This window comes from Accipiter gentilis, chromosome 16 (genome assembly GCF_929443795.1).
Source record: "Accipiter gentilis chromosome 16, bAccGen1.1, whole genome shotgun sequence".
In the NCBI taxonomy this organism is placed as follows: domain Eukaryota; kingdom Metazoa; phylum Chordata; class Aves; order Accipitriformes; family Accipitridae; genus Astur; species Astur gentilis.
In genome coordinates, this window is record NC_064895.1 from 681,521 (window position 1) to 694,658 (window position 13,138).

General features: G+C 54.7%; 1 protein-coding gene across 7 annotated transcripts in view; it reads right to left on the reverse strand.

Annotated features, from left to right (window-relative positions):
• The window catches only part of IKZF4 (IKAROS family zinc finger 4), a 31,387-nt gene that overhangs the window by 3,294 nt on the left and 14,955 nt on the right, over positions 1 to 13,138 (reverse strand). For 5 of the 7 annotated variants that reach the window (XM_049818844.1, XM_049818842.1, XM_049818841.1 and 2 more), the window contains 4 exons: positions 8,095 to 8,355; positions 7,481 to 7,648; positions 1,328 to 1,477; positions 112 to 243 (listed from right to left, as the gene is read on the reverse strand). In XM_049818844.1, the coding sequence (XP_049674801.1) occupies positions 112 to 243; positions 1,328 to 1,477; positions 7,481 to 7,648; positions 8,095 to 8,355 (711 nt within the window). The remainder of the gene's footprint in view (positions 1 to 111; positions 244 to 1,327; positions 1,478 to 7,480; positions 7,649 to 8,094; positions 8,356 to 13,138) is intronic. The other 2 variants (XM_049818848.1, XM_049818846.1) reach the window with 1 other exon arrangement.

Below are 13,138 nucleotides of genomic sequence, written 5' to 3' on the forward strand. Positions count from 1 at the left end.
TGCAGTCTCTGCTCCTGGGGGGCCAGTCCTGGCTCCAGCAACCAGGGGCTCCCCTCTCCCTCCTCTTTCCTGTCTGCCCAGGAAGCAAGGGGGGGGGAAAAATCCCCTTACCCACGAATTTCTGAGGTGTCGATCGTTTCCGTTTGGTGAGGCTGTTCGCCAGCCGGTCAATAAACGTCGGCCGATCGGACGAGGGGTGAAGCAGAGAGTCCGGCACTATCTCCAGGTCTCGCATCTCGTCACCTGGCAAGACAAGGGAAACCCGGTTCAGCCGGCAACCACGGGATGGGGCGAGCGGGACGGGCACGCTGTGACCCAGGCCGGAGACTCCGCAGCCAGCGCTTGAGGCACGCCGCTCCTGCCCTCTGCCAGCTGGGACGGACCTACGGAAAGGCTCCCGGGCTGCCTGCTCCAGGCCCAGAGCTTACCCCGTCGGTGAATCGGTCGCAGGGGAGCGCCGGCAGCCGGTCCGCCTCCCTTCTTCATCGAGCTGGGCCCGCTCCTGCCACTTTGGGGAAGAGGAGCCGGCTTCAATGGATTGAAGTGCCCTCGCTTTTCTTGCCGGCTCTCAACCCCGTCCTGGAGAGACCTGCCCTGCGCCACTGCTGGTGAGGGCAGCTCTGCCAGTCCCATGCCCCGCAGGTTATGGATCATCCGGTTAAAGCGGCCATGCGGCCTTAACCAGTGAACCTCACCGTAAGCACCAGTGGCTCTAGCGGGACCAGGTCCGGCTCCAAAAGGGTGAGGAGCCAGGAAGGCTCCGGCTTTGGTTCTTTGCCAGTGCAGCAAAGACAGGGGAGTCTGCAGGCTCCGCAGAGGAGCCAGAAGCTGCTTCCAAGCCACACGGTGCCCGTTTCAGACACCTGCCCACAGGGGTAAATCCCCTACATCGCGGTGTTATAGCTGCATTCTGTTATTTATGGAAAACACTCTCGGTAGTTCTTGCACTAGAAATATGGGCCAAGGGTGTGTTTTGATTCAGGGGGCTTTAAAATTTGGCTGGTGGCGAGGGGAGGAACCAGGGAGGTAACACTTTGCACTTGCAGAGGTTTGCGGCATTAACCAACGCACACGCATAGCACCTTTCATCCCATGATCGCTGGGGCACAGAGAGCTCCGGGGCTCATGCTCTCCACCACACAGCACCCCCCCTTTTCTAATGGGAAGGATGTCCCCAAAGTTCAACCCTGTCAGCCAGAGACAGGGCTGGAAAGTGAACCTATGCCCCCCGGTCCGGTTTTCCCACCCTGCCAGGACCCCTTGTCATGTCCCCAGATGGGACAGCAGGGCTCCGGCCCCCCCGACCTGGCCATCCCACGGCACTGACCTTGCTGGCTGGCCAGGGACTGCGGTTCAGTGTTCAGACTCTGCAGGTAGTTGTGGCACCGCTCCTTGTGCTCCTCCAGCGTGCTCTGCTGCTTGTAGCTCCGGCCGCAGTAGTTGCACTTGTAGGGCTTGCCGACGGTGGGGGAGGAGACTGCAAAACAGGCAAACCAGAGCCTGGCCATAAGAACAGACATAGTGCCCTCGCCAAAGAGCCCGGGGAAGGGCTGGACGTGCGTCGACAGGAGAGAAAAGCAGCAGGCATGGGTCAACAGGGAGAGTCACGGTGGGGCAGCAACCCTCCCCGTCAGACCACTACACCATCGAGCTGTGCCACGGAGAAAGGACCTCTCCGGCACGTCTTGAGCAACAGTTTCCAGAGCTGGGAGCAAGAGCCACGACCTGCAGCTCTCAGCTCCTGCCTCAGCCTTCCTCCTGACCACCATCTACCCCAAACACAGCTACTGCACACACCCCGGCAGCTCGACGATTCGCCTCCTCAAATGCCGCTCCCTTACAAAGAGCCGCAGGAGAAGGGCTGGATGCTCCTGGATTTTGATAGATGGGGAGCTATGAAAATAAATCATAATTTGGCCCAATACCTAACCCAAAATGTCTCTGACCTGGCTTTTACCTACACTCTGCTCCCAAGACACCAGCGATATGGGTTTCTAGCAGCTGCCTGGCCACGTTACACACCCCCAGGTAAACCCTCGTGCTGGAAGCCCTGACGGCAAAGGCAGTGTTTAAGGAGGGCAGTTGGACCCCCCAAACTTTTTAAACATTTCTAAGTATTTCTTCATCCTCCATTCACCACAGAGTGCTTGTTAGCTTGGCCAGCAGGTGGTTGCCCCCTCACCGAGATTTGCGATAAGATACTCGCCACACACATTTTTATTCTCATCTCTCCCAGTTTTCTCACTCCTGACTGAAAATCACCGAAGCCACCCCAGCTTGGCATTCAGCCTTGCTGGCCAGCAACCACCAGACAAAGGAGAGTGGCCACCGTGTGCCACGGAGCCAGCGGCACTCCTTGCAGCGGGCTGCACACACCATGTCATTATCTGCGTGTTTTAACCAGCAGACTACTTACAGTGAAAAATCATGACCCCTCCCGAGGGGAGATGGTATCTCTGAACCCCGTCGCAGTTTCCATCACGCTGTGAGGCTTCTGTCTGCTCAGGGGATGGGGAAATGCAAATGCTGACATGGGGGTTTTGTGCCGCTCGCTGGGTGATTGCTAATTAGGTATAATCACGGCAGCAGACCAGCGGACATCCTTTGGGCATGGGGGAAAGGCCAAGGTGGTCCCCACCCTATTAAATAGTCTGGGAGGGAGATAAAGGGATCCAGGCTCCAAGTAACCTGCTGCTGCAGGTTGATCACACTCAGACACCTTTTAGGGCAGACAGCTCGTTAGGCAAGAAGATGCTAATGGGAAAAATGCACGTGCAAGGAAGATGAGCCAGAGAGGCGGATGGGCTCTACAGCCCCCTGCACATGCCCTGGGCACTCAACCAGGATGGAGGGCACAGCCCCACATGCTCCCTTCTCCCTGGACGTCGCTCCCGACCAGGAGCTCACCTCCCAAAAAAAGGCAGGACACGAAACCGTGGAGCCGTACCATGCCAGGGAGGGGGACAGGGTCCGCCAGGGACTGTGGTGTCTGAGACGAGCCCAAAAACTGCTGTGCCCTTTCCCTCTGACACTGCCCCAGGGATGGAGAGGCTGGTTTTAGCAGCAGGGCAATGCCCTGAAATCAGCTGCTTTTGCTGGAAGCCAGAGCCCATCACCCTCCGCCCGGGACGTGGTGGTAGGGACGTCAGCCAGCCCCATGGCTGCATCACACTTGCCCCGTCCAGCTCTGGTGCAAGGCTCAGGGAGGAGTGTGCTGTCTGCTGCAAGCCACCTAGACCAGGCTCGTTCTGTTCCTGTCAGATTTAAGGGGTTGTTTGGGGTTTTTTTGCAGCTTGTGGTTTAACCTTTAACTGCTTTTTTAAAAAAACACATTTTCAGGCTGTAGGTGAATTCACATTTACCCCCCGCCCCAGCTCTGACACCTGGATTCATGTGAAGTGTTTTGCACTGCAGCTGAGAAGCAGGGCCAGCACCTCTTCTTGCGACAGCTTGTACCGGATCCTGCCCAAACACCACTGCAGCAGCCCCAAACAGCGGCGGTCAATGAGGAGACCGGCTGCGTCCACACAAGCCGTACCCCTGCCCAGTCCCAGCCTCGCAGCTCAGCCAAGCTGCAGGCAGATCCAGGAGTCCAGGAGCCACCATGGATTTCACCACTGAAGCTCCGGGTTAGAAATCAATCTGGAGAAGCTGATGACAAGTGCAAATCTCTCCTCCCAGCCCTCCCCAGGCAGCAGCATTGTCGCAGAGCAGCTGAATATTAGTTTACTCCAGTCCCAAGGGAGGCAAGGATACCACTAGCCTCCGAGTACGAACACAAAAATGTGCGTTAGAAATTTACTCCTCAAATCTAGCAATTTAGATGCGAGAGCCTCAACTCCAAATTCCATTTCGTCCATTAATCTCCATCACTTGCGCAGCTTTTAAAGTTAAGAGTTCCCCAAATGGCTCAGTTTTGTTACTCCTAAACAAAGCAATCCAAGCCCCTGCATGTGTCTGTGCTTCACAAAGCTCCCTGGATGGCTGCGTTAGGATTGGAGTGGCTTTCCAAGCCAGGAAGCTCTGCATGGATACCCTGAAGTTATTTCCTCAGGATCCAGTCTACCCTGTCTCTGCCTCGGCTTGTGTTTCGGGGCTCTGGGGGCAGGCAGCTGCCTGCGGTGCAGAGGGACAGCAGGACACGGAGAAGCCTGGGACCTGGCCATTGCCTGACCATGTTGGGATGGCTCCTTGGGGACATGGGGACCAAGCTGTCCTTCTGCCCACACACCTTGGCAGCAAAGGTCTCGCTCCCAGCGTCGAGGCTCCTCTGGGGCTCTGCCCATGCCACAGCGATGCCCTGCCACGGTGGTTTGCTAAGTCTGCGCTGGGTTTCCCCTCACAGAGGGTCAGCTACGGCTCGGGGACAGGGTTTTACGGTGGCTGCAGGACAAGGAGGGAAGCTCTGTCCTGAGCCGGGGTTTGCCTTGTGATCAGTCGCTTTTCCTTTTACTCCTTAGTCTGTTCTTTGAAAATGTCCTCTTTTACCCACTGACACGTGCTTGTGTCTCAGGTGGACTTGGTCCATCTGTCACCTAACGCGAGCGAGAGGCTTCCAGCAAGCAACGAGGTCTGTTTAGGATCCCCAAAGTTCTTCACTCATGTAATACCCAAAACATGAGCAAGGGGGACGTTCTCCTCGCCACCGGGCCCCACCAGGAGAAGTTTCTTCTGACCAAGTACAACAAACAGAAAGGATCCCTCTGAACACAAACTCCAGGTTCGTTTATTTACTGGGCTGCGAAGCAGTGAGGACTAAAAGGGAGGGAGATCTCAGGGGACCGGCGGCTCGTCTCAGCTGTCCCGGGTGTGGGCTGCAGCTTCTGATCTATTTCAGAGCAACGCAGCATGTTTGATCTGGATTTTAATACCTCACTTTTTTGGACAGCACATCTTCTGAGATGAAAGCTCAGCGTCCCTCATGGGGATGGCATGAAACGCACATGCCTCTAGTTAAGGCAGAGGGAGGGAAAGCCAAGCCCCACTGCCTTCCACCCAGGCAGGGTAACCGCTAGACTTTCGCCTGTGAAATCCACATTAAACGAAGGTTTTTCTTAGTAATTAGCTCCCATAAAGACTAATTTTTGTTTGATATGTTGTGAGGGCTTGTCCCATTTCTGTGTCTCTTGACTGAAGGACTCAAGGCAACCCTTTCCACGCCTGGTAGTGGGGAGACGTCGTCACAGCTCTGTGAAGGACCCACCTCCGGACGTTCAGCGAGGGTGAACGTGGTGGACAGGCACAGCCTGAGAAGGGGATCTTGACCCATAAGAAAAGACATGACCAAGGAGTCCAGAAATGACCCTGCATCCCTGGGCCTGGATGGCTTGGTGTCCCCTGAAGCACATTAATTAGTAGAAAGCCCCCGTGAGCACGAGGCAGGCTTGGAGCAGGATCTCACCAGCCACGGCAGCTGCTGGTGCAGCATGTGCCCCTTGGCTCAGGTCTGGGTTCCCAGAATGGGGCTTAGCCACCTAACGCCCCAAAACCCCACATACCAACACAGAGGGGATGGGGAGGGTTTAAACAAAGCAAAAACCGGAGACCTTCCTAATGGGACTCTGCTCCAGACACACCAGAGTATTTTTTTCAAAAATCCAGGAGCCATCCAGCTTCGGAGCACCTATCCCCTGCCAAAAACCCACGCGCTGAAGGTCCCCAGGCAGGGGCTCGTCAGCAGCACCCTGGAAGGGCAGAGGGCAGAGCCGCCGGCAAGGCGAGCTCGCTGCGGATGGATGCCAAAGCCCTCCGCTCCACCGCGGTAACTCCTCCCCGAGCCGATGCAGCGCTGCCCAAGATGGAGCACGGCTCGGCACGCCGGCCGAGCTGCTGCCGCTCGGAGCAGCTGGGGGCGGAGGGGAGGAAGATGGATGATGCTGATTGCTCCAGACTGAAGGACTCGTCAGGAGAGCTGAAGGCCTTGAGGTGAAGTGGCCGTGGCTCAGCTGCTCCAAGCAGCCGCCACGGTGCTTCGGTGCTTCGCGGGGAGCCGGGCTGTCACCAGAGCCTGGCTTTCCTTACCCTCCGAGCAGGGCGGGAGTAGACGCACACACTCTTTGCTCTCTAGAGTTAATGACACGAGGGGTTTTACCTCCAACTACTGCCTTCTTGCTTTTCTCCAACCCTCCCCCCCTTTATAGATTAGGAAAGAACATGGGGAAAGGATTTCTTTGTCATTTCTCCCCATTAACTGGCAAAGCCTGGGGCCGCTAACTTCACCTCCTCCCCCAGGGTGAAACCAACTCTTTCCTGATCACCTGAGTATCGGAAATGCCACCCGCTGCCATATTCCGGCCACACTGGAGAACCAAACCAGATACCAAAAAAGTTTTACACTGAGAAGCAGCTGTCCCTTGGCAGCAGGGATGTCCAGAGACAAAAATATAATTGATGGGAAGCTCCTGCAAACTCCCCAAACCTCCTCCCACAGAGATGCCAGGCAACAACCAACAGCCCCATTTCCAGGCTTTGCACCTTGCTTTGGGGGTCAAACCACCCGGATTCCCCGCCGGCATCTCCCATAAAGTCTCAGATGCGTGTGCAGGAGGGAGATAAATCCCAAAAGAAACTGCAAAGTGGGAAGATTTGTCCACAGCAAGATGGTAGCTTAAGCCCAGAGCATCGCACCCTCTGACTGAGAAGGGCAGAAACTTAAATAAAATCGAGGTGCTCAGGCCAGGCTGCGAGGGGGGAGCAGGCTTCTGGGCTCCTGGGTAAGGCTGCGATGAGAACAGGCTCTTTAGGGGACAGGTTTCTTCCTTCAAGGAAGCACACGACACTCATTTCCATGCAGCACTCAAAAGGTTAGAGAGAGTCACAGGTGTTCAAAGCCATCTGCGTGAACTTTAAAAGCCCCAGCAGCACCACAGAAACACACCGGTACGCAAATCAAGGGAAAACAATCACAAACCAGGGGGCCGGCTGGCGTACTTCACTCCCACCCATGGCCCCAGCCAGCTGTTACATCACGGAACCGGAGGGTGAAAACCACATCTCAAATGTCATATTTAAAAAGGACAATGTCAAAACAACACACAAACAAAACCCCTCAGCACTCATTTTCACTGGGGCAGGGCACACCCAAGGGTGGGACCTATCTTGACTCAATAAAGTCTATTAAACATTTATCTTTATAAGCAAGAGATGCAATAACCCCCAGGAATGACTGGAACACAGCAGCACAAAGCCCCGCAGATGGCCCTCTGGTCAGCGGAGTTCCCAGACCATTAACCAGACACTGACACAACCTCCCCCAGGCACATGCTCTGCCTTCGGCAGGTCGGCTCTGCACCACAACAGCAGCGTGGCAACCGCAGCAAGTCGGAACCCGATAAGGGACCAAGTTTGGCTGCTGTCAGTTGGGACCCTGAGGCTGGTGCTTTTGGAAGCTGGCGTCAAATCCCTGGTATTGTACCATCATTGTGTGTTCCTTCTCTGCCTCCCCCCCCTTCCCAGCCCGTGGCCGGCCAGAGCTACCCACCGGAGTGCGTTCGCAGGTGGCCAGTGAGCGCATCCCTCCTGCGGCAGGCGTAGTTGCAGAAGGGACATTTGAAGGGTTTCTCGCCAGAGTGCAGTTTGATGTGACGCAGGAGGTTTCCCTTCTGGGTGAAGGAGGCTCCGCACTGGTTGCAGTGGAATGGTCTTTCTCCTGCAAAACCAGAGCAGTGGGTGAAACTCACAATTAAAAGCACTTTCCAAGTCTGCAGAGGAGCAGCTCTCAAACCAACAGCCTGGGAGACCAGAAGCATTCACGGGTTCAGCAGTGCTGAGCCTGTTTGAGAGGGAAAGCTCTAGGTTAACTACCAAACGCAGTGCTCTGGATGTGACCCCCAATGTAGGGAGTGACAGATGTGCTGTTGGAGGTTGGACAGTGATGAGGAAAGACCAGCTACATTCGCTTTCCTGGACCTTTCCTCATTAGCATCTTCTGGCCACCATCATTGGGGTCAGCATCTTGGACCCAATACCCATCTCCCACAGCATCTGTGCCCAGCAGCCCACACATGCTTGCCACCTGGCGTCAGAAATTCACTTTTCTCCAGCCCATGCTGCCCCTGCCCCAGCAGCAATGCCAGCCTTGGGGCCGCCACTCACCAGTGTGGCTGCGCTTGTGCACCATCAGCACGTTGGGGCCAATGCACACCATCCCGCAGATGTCGCATTTCAGCTTGCCGTTGGGCAGTCGAATGCCCCCAGGGGAGTGCGGCTCCTGGCCTGTCCCGTCACAGTAGCCCAGGGGCTCCGAAAGCGAGTCCTCCACGATCACACTGTCCTCCTTCTCAAGCATCCGATCATCCTGTGACAGCAGCCGGCTGGCTTCCTCATCACTGTACATCTCCACCTTGATAGAATTTGCTACAAGGAGCAGAAGGGATAAGACACAGTCAGTGGAGAAAAAACTCTTATATTAAAGAAGTCCGGAGCACAGCTTAGGCAAGACTTACTTCTAAAAGAAATACTGTAATGAGTTAAGTGATTTGTTTGCGATAAATGTGCATCTTATTTTGTCGACTGCTCAAGAACTGACATCATACACGGATGACAGGAGGTTATGGGCTGGACGGATTGTTTGCACACCCCGCAGATTAGTGCTCTGCATCCTGCCTTGTAAGGTGACTGACTGAAGAAAAAGACATTTAGTTCCCTGAATTCAAAGGCAGAAGGGGAAAGAAAAACCACTCATGCTTTTAAAGTACTGCAGACGAAGCAAAGACACCAAATTTTGACACTCTGAATCAGTAAAGGGCTCAAAATCCACTAGCACAAAGAGCATAACACGAGTCTCTTGGATAGTCAGTAAATTCGGCTCATTAGAGAAGCCATTGCTTCACCGCAAGTTTTCATCTTTGCTACAAGACATGGGATCCATCAACTATCTAAAGGCAGAAAAAAGTAACCGAAGACAGGACGGTGCTGTCTGAAAACCCCCACCCCTGCCCAAGGCGTGCTGATCACTGCCTCGCCAGCAGCCCTGGCTCAGACCAGGCTCCCTGCAGGCAGCTCTGTCTCTTCCCTTTCCCTCAACTGCCAAAGAGGCTGCAGGAATCGTGGCGAATGCAGGGAGGGGACAAACATGCAGACACCTGTGGGGTGGTGTTTGGGCACCGAAAATGCCGAGAAGGCTTGTGTGAAACTAGGGAAGTGAATGTGAGCAATGCCAGGGACAAGGGAAAGGTCCCACAGCTGAGGGCTGGTGACTCCCAAGAGCAGCTGCTCCACAGCGGTTTTGGTCCAGACAAGAGCAGAGAGAGGGCAGGAGCCGAAGGAACCATGCTCAAGAAGCCCACCAAAGCTGGATGAAAGAGGGGCGCGGGGCCAGGGCAGCAGGTGGGTATCTCCCCGCTGCAGGACGGGTGCTGCAGCAAAGCCCCCAGGTTTCCCTCCTCAGTGCTACCTTTCCTTCCTCCTGCTGCATCGGGAGCAGAGGCTGGCGAGGGGATGCGCCAGCCCTGACCTACATTCCCGGCTGCTCTAATGATCTGTGGAATGCCACAAATCAAACACTCCCTGAGACGACGGCGACCGCTCTGCTCCCTCCGCTGCCAGCAACCTGCAGCCCTGTGGGGACCAGGAGAGGGAATGACGGGGGAAACCTCTCCCCCTCCTCCCTCCACCACCTCCCAATGAACTTGTCCACCCAGATCCTGCACACTTCCTCTCTTGGCCAAGTGTCGGAGCAATCGTCCCACCTCATGACACCAGCTGTACCCTCTGCTCGAGGCAGAACTGCTGCCGGGACACCCTCAGCCTCGGTGAAAAGTCGCCTGTTTGGAGACCCAGTCTTTAAATATCAAATTGGAAAGTTTCCTCCCACTTTAAGCCATTGCCAGCAGCCAGGAGCGAGAGAGAATGCCCTGGGGAGGCTCCCCAGCACTCTCCAGCCAGGGACGGCTGCTCCTTGGCCGATCGTACCCACTACCTGCTCCCGTAGTGCTGGTCCTGGCAGGCCAGAGGAAGATGACGATGGAATAAAGTCGAATCCAGGTCATCCACATGGTCATGCACTGAGCCCACGGGCTTGAACAAAATATTTACAGAATCCCTTTAAATATCAGATTCTTATTTCTTCCATTTAAAGCAGGAGGTTCTTCCCAATCCCTTAAGAGGAGAACTGTGGGGGCTGGAAGAACTGAACTTTATATACACAAAGGAGAATCTGCTGCTGCCCGGAGGGTAGGAGATTGCAGAGTCCAAGCTGCCTTGTGGAGACAGGCGTGAGAACGGAGCAGACTGAGCGCAACCACACAGAAATCCCAGCAGCTTCCAGATCTGGTGCTGACTCGACCCCTGGGGCTCGTTCAAGCTCTTTGTGAGAGCGCGAACGCTCACCCACGGTCCGGGGACGCCTGTGGCATGCCGACCAATGCAGCGTACCAGCCAAGGGGATTCAAGAAAACCTTGGTAACATCCCGGACACCAAACCATTGGGAGGATTTGACCTTTAAAACCTGGGGGGGGTTCTGAACAAACCCTCCCATCGGCTGCAGCAGGGATGATCTGTCCTAGTGAGCGAGCAGGAAGGCTTCGGGTCGCTTACCGAGCAAGGAGGACGCACGAACACCGGAGAGTGGAGATGGTGGCAGCAGGACAGTCCCAGTCCCAGGGAAACCCACACCTCCTGCTCCCCCGGGAATGGCAGACACACAGCCCTGGAGGAGCCAGGCCACGTGCTTGGAGAGGAAAGCTCCTCTTCCGCACCACCTTCAACACGGCAGGCAGGAGGGCTCTGGCTCTTCCCCAGAGCTAGGTACAGCTTCACAAGTGGGGATTAACGAGGAGCAGCAGCATGGAAGTGATTCATCCGAGACTGCGTGAGGTTTATTGCCGGGTGAAGAGCCCAGGAATTCTGGCTCTTGCTCCCCTCCTTCCCTTCCTGGATCCTTGCAGCAGACAATGCTGCCTTCCCAGAGAGGCTCCAGGCAACCTGAACTGTGCATACACCCGGCCTTGGCAATTGGAGGCACTTTCAGACCGTCTGCTGAGACACTGGCCAAAGTCACCACTGGCTGCAGACCGGGAGGAGACTCTGCGGCTGAAGCATTCTTGCGGGGGGAGCAGAACTTTATTTATGTGTTGGCCGGTGCCACCATGCTCCCCTGGGAGCATCCAGGAGACCCAGCGCAAACAGACACCGCTGTGCACAAACACGAAGTGAAAAGCTCCTCTCTCGGTGGCGGGAGCTGCCTGGATGAGTTGACGTTTGCTGCACTTTGATTTTCTGGTTGTTTTTTTTTTTCTCCCATTCCCCTGGGGACTTATTTTTTTCCTGGGCATAGAAGGGACGCCAACTATTGTTCTGTAATTCTCCTTTCAGAACCAATGCAGAGTCCGGTCTCACTGGAGAGAAGTCTCTGCTGGCAGAACAGGTTATATAATATTCTTGCTCCTCTGGGGCATGATGCTTGCTGGATGAACCAGCTGTGAAGTCAAGTCAGATCAGAGGCAATACCATCACTAGCATCCTGCTGTTAAAGGGGAAGGGATCGTTATTGTCCTTTCAGTCAGTCCACGTGCTCAATTCCTTTTGCTTCTGATCAAGCGAAAAGGCTGTGTTACCTCTCAGAACTGTCCTCTGCGAAAAAGCTAAGATTTCATTTCTTTGCAGAGCTTCTAAGCGTTTTTATAGGGCAAATGTAAAATAAATAGCAAGTAAAAAAAAAGGAAAAAATGGCAACAGAGCTAATTCATAACACTACCACTTCTGAAAACATCATGTTTTGGGTTTATTTTATCCTGGTTCAGAAAGAGCAACCTCCAAACGCCAGGGCCTAACACGAGGTGTCCCAAGCACCTAACCGCTGGAAGCCCACATGGATAAATTACAAGGGAGTTTCTCTGCTATGGAAAAGCAATAGGCAATTGCATGCTAGAAGCCAGGAGAGAGCGAAGATCAGAGCAGTGCCAGTCTTTTCGGTGTTGGTTGAGTCAATCTGGTAGAGGTAGCCCAACTGTTGGCTCTTGAATACCGAGAGTGCAATTCAGAGCGGGACTTGCCAACTTGTCTTGTCTCAGCGCTCCTTCTTTTCATGCGTCAACATGACTTAACGGCATGTAGGGCCTATGGAAACTTGACTGCTGCCCCGAGAAGGCTGCGATGTAAGTTAAGCCTGTACCAGCCGTACTGAGCTCATCCAGGGCCACGCCATTCCTCAACGCACAAAGGGAAATGTCACGTTTCTCGTCAATCACCACAGCAAGCAACGGGAGCGGATGGCATGCCAGGATGAGGGACAGACTGTGGCAACTCTGAAATCAGACCTATTTTCTGGGGGAGGTTCTTAAATATAACTGAAAAAGCAGTTTCATTAATTTTAAATAAAAAGCAAAGAATTCCATTAGTAGACAGGGAAGGAGATGGAAAGCTTCATGTTGTGGACAGGAGATTCCCCACACCAGTCCCTTTTCTGGATTAGTTCCCTGTCAGGTGCCAGCCACCAGCTCGGCCGACAGCACTCTGCTGGGCGAGAGCACATGGAGGCAGAGGCACGACCAGGCAAGAACTCAGGGGGCACACACCCGCTCTGCTCTGCAGTGCCACGGCAAGCTGACAAGAGCTGGCAGAAGAGGAGCTCCCCAAGGAGCACGCTGCCTGTCCCCTCTTCTGCTCATTTCTTGGTGGCAGGGAGCAGGCAGAAAGGATGGAGAGACACGATGGCAAAGCCAGTGCCTGAACAAAATGGCACAGACTGGCCAGGGGTAGGTGAAAGCTGGGAGCTGGTGGCATGTTTCATCACCCTGTGGCACTCCCGGTGTATCCGAACATGCCCAGGGGCTCTCTGAACCTTCCGCAGCTACACAAATACTTTCCCAACAGACTCATTCACGTAGAGGCAGAGTTCTGCTGCTACGTGAACTGCTGTGCACACCACGGACTCCAACCTGCTCCAGCTACTACACGAGAGGAAGCGGAGCAGCTTCTCATTTCCCACACAGCCATCTAGATGGATATAAAAAATAACTTATTCCAAAGCAACCAATGGCTCTGCAGCCCCTCCATAGCTGCAATCATTAACAGTCTGGAACACGCAGCTGCTTGAAAGTCAAGGTGAAATTCACAACAAGGAAAGACCCCGAGTCCTCAGCATCACCACAGCCCATTTGAAAAACTCCGGGCTCAGCAACAGCCGGTGCCCAGGAT